An 11,671-nucleotide genomic window follows, 5' to 3' on the forward strand; every position below is an offset into this window, starting at 1 on the left:
GAAGACCCTGTTTTTGTGGAACATCTGAGTAGACAATGAGTGTTCCCACAAATGAAAACGGTCTAGCTCTGGCAGCTGTGGACTTTGGGGGCAAGCACACGCAGGAACTGGACCAGATCAGAGTCTGAGTGGTCCCCACAGGGCACACAGCAGGTCCAGAGACCAGCCCACAGGCAGAGGAGGGACTCTTGGGGAGGCAGAGGTGAGCTGTGGCTCACGGCATGTAAGGACACTAACAGCGGAGACTCCAGGGAAACATAATTATTACTATTAATTTTATTACATTTTGATTCGTTCTGTTGTTGGTTCTAGCTTTGTTTTTGTTCTTTCTGTTTGTTTGCTGCTGTTTTAGGTTTTTTTTTTAAATTCAGTCTTCTGGGATCTCCATGATTTATAAAATATATATTTTTTTATACATTTCTATTTTTACTTTGCTTTTATGTTGTTCTGTGTTCTTTTCCCTTATTTTTTCTTCCTTTTTCTTTAATATATTTTTCTTCTTTTTATTTTTTTAATATTTCCATTTCTACTTTGCTTTTCTGTTGCCTGTGTTTTTTCCCTTTTTATTTTATTTTATTATTTTTAAATCATTTTCATCAGTTTGTTCTATTTCCTTGCTTTATTCTTCATTTGGCACACTGTTTTGGTTTTGTTTTTAGGTTATGTGTTTATGTTAGTTTTAATCCTAATTGTTTGATTTCATTTTTGAGTTCCTGTATTTCTCTGGTTGTTCTCTTGATTTTTGTTTTATTTGGCTCTGTTTTGTTTCTTGCACATGTGTGTGTGTTTCCTTGTTTCTGTTTTTGTTTGTTTGATTTCGTTTTTACAATTTCTCCAGGGTTTTGTTTGCCTTCTTTTTTTTTCTTTAATATATTTTCTATTTTTAAAAATATATTTCTATTTCTACATTGCTTTTCTGTTCTTTTTTCCCCTTTCTCTTTTTTTTTTTTAACATCATTTTTGTCGGTTTGTTTTGTTTCTTTGCTTCATTCTTCAGTTAGAATTCTGCTTTGGTTCTGCTTTTTGGTTTTGGGTTTTTGTCAGCTTTCCTCTTAATTGTTTGATTTCATTCTTGGGTTCTTCTGTTTGTCTGGTTGTTCTCTTGCTATTTGATTTATTTGGTTCTGTTTTTGTTTCTTTTCTGTGTGTGCGGCATGTTTCCTTGTTTCTGTTTCCATTTTTTGATTTTACTTTTTCCCATTTGTCTGGGGTTTTGTTAGACTTTTTTTTTTTAATCCCCTTTATTGCCAGGACGAGCGACTTGCGGGGTCCTGGTTCCTCGACCAGAAGATGGGCCTGAGGCTCTGGAGTGGCAGCACCAAGTCCAGGATGCTGGACCACCAGAGAATTCCTGGTCCTGGGGAAGATTAACTGCCAAGAGCTCTCAATGAGGATTCTATATGAATCCAAGACCCAGGTCCACCCAACTGCCAGCAGCTCCCAGCACTGGACATGTTATACCAAACAACAAACAAGACAGGAACACAAACCCACCCATCAGCACACAGACTACCAAAAGTCATACTAAGCTAACAGACACCCCAAAACAAATCACCTGACACGGCCCTGCTCATCAGAGGGAAAAGACTCAGCTCCACCCACCAGAATGTAAGCACCAGTCTCTCCCATCAGGAAGTCTACACAAGACACTGGACCAACACCACCACTGGGGGCAGAGAACAGAAGTAAGAGGAACTGTGACCCTGCAGCCTAGGGAAAAGAGACCTCAAATACTGTATATTAGACAAAATAAGAAAACAGAGAAATATCTTACAGACAAAGGAGTAAGATAAAAACGCACAAGACCAAATAAATGAAGAGGAAATAGGCAAACTAACTGAAAAAGAATTCAGAGTAATGACAGTAAACATGATCCAAAATCTTGGAAATAGAACACAGAAAATACAAGAAACGTTTAAAAAGGACCTAGAAGAACTAAAGAGCAAACAAACATTAATGAACAACACAATAACTGAAATAAAAAACACTCAAGAAGGAATCAATAACAGAAAAACTGAGGGAGAAGAACGGATTAGAGAGCTGGAAGATAAAATGGTGGAAATAAATGTCACAGAGCAGAGTAAGGAAAAAAGAATGAAAAGAATGGAGGACAGTCTCCGAGACCTCTGGGACAACATTAAGCACACGAACATTCAAATTATAGGCGTCCCAGAGAAGAAGAAAAAAAAATGGGGCTGAAAATATTTGAAGAGATTATAGTTGAAAAATTCCCCAACATGGGAAGGAAACAGCCACCCAAGTCCAGGAAGCACAGAGAGTCCCATACAGGATAAACCCAAGGAGAAACATGCTGAGACACATATTAATCGAACTAACAAAAATTAAACACAAAGAGAAAAAATTGAAAGCAACAAGGGAAAAGCAACAAAAAACATACAAGGGAATCCCCATAAGATTAACAGCTGATATTTCAGCAGAAACTCTACAGGCCAGAAGGGAGTGGGAAGATATATTTAATGTGATGAAAGGGAAAAACCTACAACCAAGATTACTCTACCCAGCAAGGATCACATTCAGATTCGACGGAGAAATCAAAAGCTTTACAGACAAGCAAGTTAAGAGAATTCAGCACCACCAAACCAGCTTTACAACAAATGCTAAAGGAACTTCTCTAGGCAGGAAACACAAGAGAAGGAAAAGACCTACAATAACAAACACAAAACAATTAAGAAAATGGTAACAGGAACATACAAATTGATAATTACCTTAAATGTAAATGGATTAAATGCCCCAACCAAAGGACCCAGACTGGCTAAATGGATAAAAAAACGAGACCCATATATATGCTGTCTACAAGAGATCACTTCAGAACAAGGGACACATACAGACTGAAAGTAAGGGGATGGAAAAAGATATTCCATGCTACAGGCCAGAAGGGAGTGGGAAGATATATTTAATGTGATGAAAGGGAAAAACCTACAACCAAGATTACTCTACCCAGCAAGGATCACATTCAGATTCGACGGAGAAATCAAAAGCTTTACAGACAAGCAAGTTAAGAGAATTCAGCACCACCAAACCAGCTTTACAACAAATGCTAAAGGAACTTCTCTAGGCAGGAAACACAAGAGAAGGAAAAGACCTACAATAACAAACACAAAACAATTAAGAAAATGGTAACAAGAACATACATATTGACAATTACCTTAAATGTAAATGGACTAAATGCTCCAACCAAAATAAAGACTATTACAAGAGACAAGGAAGGACACTACATAATGATCAAGGGATCAATCCAAGAAGAAGATATAACAATTGTAAATATCTATGCACCCAACCTAGGAGCACCTCGATACATAAGGCAAATGCTAACAGTCATAAAAGGGGAAATCAACAGTAACACAATACTAGTAGGTAACTTTAACATCCCACTTATAGCAATCGACATATGATCCAAACAGAAAATAAATAAGGAAACAAAAGCTTTAAATGACACATTAAACAAGATGGACTTAATTGATATTTATAGGACATTCCATCCAAAAACAAGAGAATACAATTTCTTCTCAAGTGCTCATGGAACATTCTCCAAGATAGACCATATCTTGGGTCACAAATCAAGCCCTGGTAAATTTAAGAAAATTGAAATCGTATCAAGTATCTTTTCCAACCACAACGCTATGAGACTAGATATCAATTACAGGAAAAAAATCTGTAAAAAATACAAACACATGGAGGCTAAGCAATATGCTACTAAACAACCAAGAGATCACTGAAGAAATAAAAGAGGAAATCAAAAAATACCTGGAAACAAATGACAATGAAAACACAATGACCCAAAACCTATGGGATGCAGCAAAAGCTGTTCTAAGAGGGAAGTTTATAGCAACACAATCCTACCTCAAGAAACAAGAAAAATCTCAAACACAAGTATCTTTTCCGATCACAACATTATGAGAGTAGATATCAATTACAGGAAAAGATCGGTAAAAAATGCAAACACATGGAGGCTAACCAATACACTACTTAATAACGAAGTGATCACTGAAGAACTCAAAGAGGAAATTTAAAAATACCTGGAAACAGATGACAATGAAAACAGAATGACCCAAAACCTATGGGATGCAGCAAAAGCAGTTCTAAGAGGGAAGTTTATAGCAACACAATCCTACCTCAAGAAACAAGAAAAATCTCAAACAAACAACCTAACCTTACACCTAAAGCAATTAGAGGAAGAAGAACAAAAAAACTCAAAGTTAGCAGAAGGAAAGAACTCATAAAGACCAGATAAGATATAAATAAAAAGAAATGAAGGAAACAATAGCAAAGATCAGTAAAAGTAAAAGCTGGTTCTTTGAGAAGATAAACAAAATTGATAAACCATTAGCCAGACTCATCAGGAAAAAAAGGGAGAAGACTCAAATCAACAGAATTAGAAATGAAAAGGGACAAGAAACAGTTACTGACACTGCAGAAATACAAAGGATCATGAGAGACTACTACAAGCAACTATATGCCAATAAAATGGACAACCTGGAAGAAATGGACAAATTCTTACAAAAGTACAACCTTTCAAGACTGAACCAGTAAGAAATAGAAAACATGAACAGACTAATCACAAGCACTGAAATTGAAACTGTGATTAACAATCTTCCAACAAGCAGAAGTCCAGGGCCAGATGGCTTCAAAGGAGAATTCTATCAAACATTTAGAGAAGAGCTAACACCTATCCTTCTCAAACTCGCCCAAAATATAGCAGAGGGAGGAACACTCCTAAACTCATTCTACGAGGCCACCATCACCCTGATACGAAAACCCAAAAAAGGTGTCACAAAGAGAGAAAACTACAGGCCAATATCACTGAGGAACGTAGATGCAAAAATCCTCAACAAAAAACCAGCAAACAGAATCCAACAGCACATTAAAGGATCATACACCATGATCAAGTGGGGTTTATCCCAGGAATGCAGGATTCTTCAATATATGCAAATTAATCAATGTGATACCCATATTAAGAAACTGAAGTATATAAACCATGATAATCTCAATAGATGCACAAAAAGCTTCTGAGAATACTCAACACCCATTTATGATAGAAAATCTCCAGAAAGTGGGCATAGAGGGAACCTACCTCAACATAATAAAAGCCATATATGACAAACCTACAGCCAACATCATTCTCAACGGTGAAAAATTGAAAGCATTTCCTCTAAGATCAGGAACAAGACAAGGTTGCCCACTCTCACCACTATTATTCAACATAGTTTTGGAAGTTTTAGTCACAGCAGTCAGAGAAGAAAAAAAATGAAATGAATCCAAGTAGGATAAGAAGAAGTAAAACTGTCACTGTTTACAGATGACATGATGCTATACATAGAAAATCCTAACGATGCCACCAGAAAACTACTAGAGCTAATCAATGAATTTGGTAAAGTAGCAGGATACAAAATTAATGCACAGAAATCTCTTGCATTCCTATACACTAACAACAAAAAATCAGAAAGAGAAATCAAGGAAAAACTCCCATTTACCACTGCAACAAAAACATAAAATACCGAGGAATAAACTTACCTAAGGAGGCCAAAGACTTGTATGTAGAAAACTATAAGACAAGGTGAAAGAAATCAAAGATGATACAAACAGATAGAAAGATATATCATGTTCTATTAAGAAACTGAAGTATATAAACCATGATAATCTCAATAGATGCACAAAAAGCTTCTGAGAATACTCAACACCCATTTATGATAGAAAATCTCCAGAAAGTGGGCATAGAGGGAACCTACCTCAACATAATAAAAGCCATATATGACAAACCTACAGCCAACATCATTCTCAACGGTGAAAAATTGAAAGCATTTCCTCTAAGATCAGGAACAAGACAAGGTTGCCCACTCTCACCACTATTATTCAACATAGTTTTGGAAGTTTTAGTCACAGCAGTCAGAGAAGAAAAAAAATGAAATGAATCCAAGTAGGATAAGAAGAAGTAAAACTGTCACTGTTTACAGATGACATGATGCTATACATAAACATTTGAGAATTTGTATGGAAACACAAAAGACCCCGAATAGCCAAAGCAATCTTGAGAAAGAAAAACGGAACTGGAGGAATCAGGCTCCCTGACTTCAGATATACTACAAAGCTATAGTAATCAAGACAGTATGGTACTGGCACAAAACAGAAATACAGATCAATGGAAACAGAAAGAAAGCCCAGAGATAAACCCATGCACATATAGTCACCTTATCTTTGACAAAGGAGGCAAGAATATACAATGTAGAAAAGACACCCTGTTCAATAAGTGGAGTTAGGAAAAATGGACAGCTACATGTAAAAGAATGAAATTAGAGCACTCCAGAACACCATACACAAAAATAAACTCAAAATGGATTAAAGACCTAAATGTAAGGCCAGACTCTGTAAAACTCTTAGAGGAAAACATAGACAGAACACTCTATGACATAAATCACAGCAAGATCTTTTTTGACCCACCTCCTGGAGTAATGGAAATAAAATCAAAAGTAAACAAAAGGGACCTAATTAAACTTCAAGCTTTTGCACAGCAAAGGAAACCATAAACAAGACGAAAAGACAACCCTCAGAATGGGAGAAAATATTTGCAAACGAAGCAACTGACAAAGGATTAATCTTCAAAATATACAAGCAGCTCTGTAACTCAATATCAAAAAAACAACCCAATCCAAAAATGAGCAGAAGACTAAATAGACATTTCTCCAAAGGAGACATACAGATTGCCAAGAAACACATGAAAAGATGCTCAACATCACTAATCATTAGAGAAGTCCAAACAACCACAATGAGGTATCTCCTCACACTGGTCACAATGGTCATCATCAAAAAATGTACAAACAATAAATGCTGGAGAGGGTGTGGAGAAAATGGTTTCCTCCTACACTGTTGGTGGGAATGTAAATTGATACAGCTACTATGGAGGACAATATGGAGGTTCCTTAGAAAACTAAAAATAGAATTACCATATGACCCAGCAATCCCACTACTGGGTATATACCCTGAGAAAACCATAATTTAAAAAGATACATGTACCACATTGTTCACTGCAGCATTGTTTACAATTGCCAGGACATGGAAGCAAGCTAAATGTCCATCAACACATGAATGGATAAAGAAGATGTGGCACGTATATACAATGGAATATTACTCAGCCATAAAAAGGAGTGAAATTGAGTTATGTGTACTGAGGTGGATGGACCTAGAGTGTCATACAGAGTGAAGTAAGTAAGAAAAAAAGAAATATCATATGCTAACACACATATATGGGATCTAAATAAACAGTACTGATGAAACTAGAGGCAGGGCAGGAATAAAGGTGCAGATGTAGAGAATGGACTTGAGGACAGAAAGGGGGAAGGGGAAGCTGGGACGAAGTGAGAGAGTAGCACTGACATATATACACTACCAAATGTATAATGGATGGCTAGTGGGAAGCTGCTGCACAGCAAAGGGAGATCAGCTCGATGCTTTGTGACCACCTAGAGGGATGAGATAGGGAGGGTGGAAGGGAGGCACAAGAGGGAGGGGATATGGGGATATATGTATACTTATAGCTGATTCCCTTTGTTGCACAACAGAAGCTAACACAACACTGGAAAGCAATTATATTCCAATAAATATATTTTAAAAAAAACTGACCCTTACTCTTCAAGATGTCAATATCACAAAAGGCAAAGAAAGGCTGAGAAACTTTTCACTTTAAAAAAGTGTAAAGAAACATGACATTAAATACAATGCATGGTCCTTGACTGGGTCATGTACCAGGAAAAAAAAAATACCATAAAGAACAGTTTTAGGACAAATGGAAAAATGTGAATATAGGCTATATATAATATACAGTTGATCCTTGAACAACACGGATTTGAACTGTGAGGGTCCAGTTATGGGTGGATTTTTTTCAATAGTACAATAAATACCACAGTACTACATGATCTGCAGTTAGTTGAATCTGCAGATATGGAACTACAGATACAGAGGAACTGTGGATGTGGAGGAAGTGAATATTCAAACGGTCAACAATATATATGCAGAATTTCCACTGCACGCAGGGTTGGTGTCCCTGACCCCCATGTTGTTCAAGGGTCAACTTAATAGTATTTTACCAATGTTAAATATCCTGAATTTTTAAATCATATTGTGGTTATGCAAGAGAACATCTTTGTTCTTAGGAGATATGCACTTTAGTATTTAGGTACTACAACTTATTCTCAAATGGTTCAGTAAGGTAATAATAAGGACAATAATATGTGTGTGTGCTGTGTGTGGAAAGAGAGAGAATATGGGAATTCATTATACTATTCTTGCAACTTGCTGTTTGAAATTTTTTCAGAACAAAAAGTTTTAAAAAACTGATGCTAGACATGTTTTAAACAACATATACACATAAAAATTACCTTTAAAGGATCCACGAGTTCCAAGGTATGTTTTAGGTATATTAAATTTGTTATCTTTGATTCAGCTGCATTAACCTATTAAGATAAAAATCCAAACGTGGACACCATAAATATTTAACACATTAATGGGTTTTCCTCTTGAACATTCTACACTTACATTTCCCATACATTTTTATTTATCAACCTAGGCAGGATAACAGCCTAAACAATGGTTACAAATTACTGACCCATCATGATAAGCCTAATGCAGTAGTCTCCTGTAAGTCTGACAGTGAGAAGAGTTCACCTCACTGTATCCAACTTTCATTTCTATATAAAACCCTTTGTGTCCAGCTTAACCCACAGTAGCAACAGGAGATAAAATTCAATAATGACCAGCACTAAGAGACTAAGATTAATTTTAAAAGGCAGAAAAGACACTGATAAATGGATGATACTTGAAAAACTGAATCCAAACCTCCCAGATAGTTACAGAACATGAATTTCCCTCATCGGTTCCTGTTTACACAAGTAAAACAATTTTCTTAATTCCAGTGGTCTAAACTAATTATATTTTTTTCAAAATAAAGCAACATCAACATTCTAAATTTTATAAATAAATTTTTAAAAAATCAAATCATACCATCTCCAAAGCCAAACACTGGTACTGAACCTGGGGAAATGAGGAATGTTTGTGAATGGACTAATTTACCAATACTGACAAGGAGTTTTAGGATATTACAATTATGACATAATATGCTTGATATAGAGCTGTTTTGTTATTTTTATTGAAATATAGTTGATTTACAATGTTGTATTAGTTTCAAGTGTACAGCAAAGTGATTCAGTTTTACATATATATATAAATATATCAAGAATATTTAAAGATTAAATAATATGTAATACATATTCTTTTTTTACATTTTCTTCCATTATAGGTTATTACAAGATATTGAGTATAGTTCCGTGTGCTATTATAGTAGGCCCTTGCTGGTTTTCTATTTTATATATAGTAATGTGTATATTTTAATCCCAAACTCCTAATTTATCCCCTCCCCCTCTCCCACTTAGTAACCACAACTTTGTTTTCTATGTTTGTGAGTCCATTTCTGTTTTGTAAGTAAGTTCAATGTGTCATTCTTTGGATTCCATATAAGCGATATCATATGGTATTTTTCTTTCTCTGTCTCGCTTACTTCACTTATCTTGATAATCTCTAGGTCCATCCATGTTGTTGCAAATGGTGTAATTTCATTCTTTTTTATGGCTAATATTCCATTGTGTGTCTGTGTGTGTATACATGACATCTTCTTTATCCATTCATCTGTCAATGGACACTTAGGTTGCTTCCATGTCTTGGCTACTGTTTTTTTTTTTTTCTTTAATAAATTTATTTATTTATTTTTGGCTGCATTGGGTCTTCGTTGCTGCACGCGGGCTCTCTCTAGCTGCAGCGAGTAGGGGTAACTCTTTGTTGCGGTGCGTGGGCTTCTCATTACGGTGGCTTATCTTGTTGTGGAGCACAGGCTCTAGGTGCACGGGCTTCAGTAGTTGTGGCTTGCAGGCTCTAGAGCGCAGGCTCAGTAGTTGTGGCGCATGGGCTTACTTGCTCTGCGGCATGTGGGATCTTCCTGGACCAGGGCTCGAACCCATGTCCTCTGCACTGGCAGGTGGATTCTTAACCACTGTGCCACCAGGGAAGTCCCTTGGTGCATGTATCTTTTGGAATTGTTTTTCTCCAGATATATGCCTAGTAGTGGGATTGCAGGATCATATGGTAGCTCTATTTTTAGTTTTTTAAGAAACCACCATACAGTTCTCCATAGTGGCTGTACCAATTTACATTCCCACCAACTGTGTAGGAGGGTTCCCTTTCCTCCACACCCTCTCCAGCATTTATTATTTGTCTACTTTTTAATCATGGCCATTCTGACTGGTGTGAGGTGATACCTCATTGAAGTTTGGATTTCCATTTCTCTAGTAATTAGCAATGTTCATGTGCTTTTTGGCCATCTGTATGACTTCTTTGAGAAAATGTCTTTTTAGATCTTCTGCCCATTTTTAAAAAATATATTATTTATTTAGTCTGTGCTGGGTGTTAGTTGCGGCATGCAGGATATTTCATTGCAGCATGCAGGTTCTTCATCGCAGTGCACACGCTTCTCTCTAGTTGTGGCGTGTGGGCTCCAGAGCACGTGGGCCCTTTAGTTGTGGCGCATGGGCTCCAGAGAGCATGGGCTCTGTAGTTGCGGCACACGGGCTCTCTAGCTGTGGCGTGCAAGCTTAGTTGCCCTGCAGCGTGTGGGATCTTAGTTCCCTGACCAGGGATTGAAGTGGCATCCCCTGCATTGCAAGGTGGATTCTTAACCACTGGACCACCAGGGAAGCCCCATTCTGCCTTTTTTTTTTTTTTTTTTTTTTTTTTTTGCGGTATGCGGGCCTCTCACTGTTGTGGCCTCTCCCATTGCGGAGCACAGGCTCCAGACGCGCAGGCTCAGTGGCCATGGTTCACAGGCCTAGCCACTCCACGGCATGTGGGATCTTCACGGACCGGGGCATGAACCCATATCCCCTGCATTAGCAGGCGGACTCTCAACCACTGTGCCACCAGGGAAGCCCCTCATTCTGCCCATTTTTTGATTGGGCTGTTTTTTGATATTGAGCTCTATGAGCTGTTTGTATATTTTGGAGATTAATCCCTTGTCAGTCGCATCATTTGCAAATATTTTTCTCCCATTCTGTAAGTTGTCTTTTTTCTTTTTTTATGGTTCCCTTTACTGCACAAAAACTTTTAAATTTAATTAGGTCCCATTTATTTATTTTTGGTTTTACTTCCATTACTCTAGGAGATGGATACACAAAGATACTACTGTGATTTATGTCAGTGTGTTCTGCCTATGTTTTCCTCTAAGAGTTTCATAGTACCTGGTCTTACATTTAGGTCTTTAATCCACTTTGAGTTTATTTTTTCTGTATGGTGTTAGAGAATGTTCTCATTTCATTCTTTTACATGTAGGTGGTCCAGTTTTCCTAGCACCACTTATTGAAGAGACTGTCTTTTGTGCATTACATATTCCTGCCTCCTCTGTCATAGATTAATTGACCATAAGTGCGTGGGTTTATCTCTGGGCTTTCTATCCTGTTCCATTGATCTATATATCTCTATTTTTGTACCAGTACCACACTGTTTTGATTACTGTAGCTTTGTAGTACAGTCTGAAATCAGGGAACCTGATTCCTCCAGCTCCACTTTTCTTTCTCAAGATTGCCTTGGCTATTCAGGGTCTTTTGTGTTTCCATAC

General features: G+C 37.2%; 1 protein-coding gene across 1 annotated transcript in view; it reads right to left on the reverse strand.

The window, feature by feature from the left end:
- The window catches only part of MSH4 (mutS homolog 4), a 93,926-nt gene that overhangs the window by 39,401 nt on the left and 42,854 nt on the right, over positions 1-11,671 (reverse strand). The window contains exon 9 of the mRNA XM_055084514.1: positions 8,391-8,465. Within this exon, the coding sequence (XP_054940489.1) occupies positions 8,391-8,465 (75 nt within the window). The remainder of the gene's footprint in view (positions 1-8,390; positions 8,466-11,671) is intronic.

The sequence above is a fragment of the Physeter macrocephalus genome, chromosome 4, assembly GCF_002837175.3.
Source record: "Physeter macrocephalus isolate SW-GA chromosome 4, ASM283717v5, whole genome shotgun sequence".
In the NCBI taxonomy this organism is placed as follows: Eukaryota; Metazoa; Chordata; class Mammalia; order Artiodactyla; family Physeteridae; genus Physeter; species Physeter macrocephalus.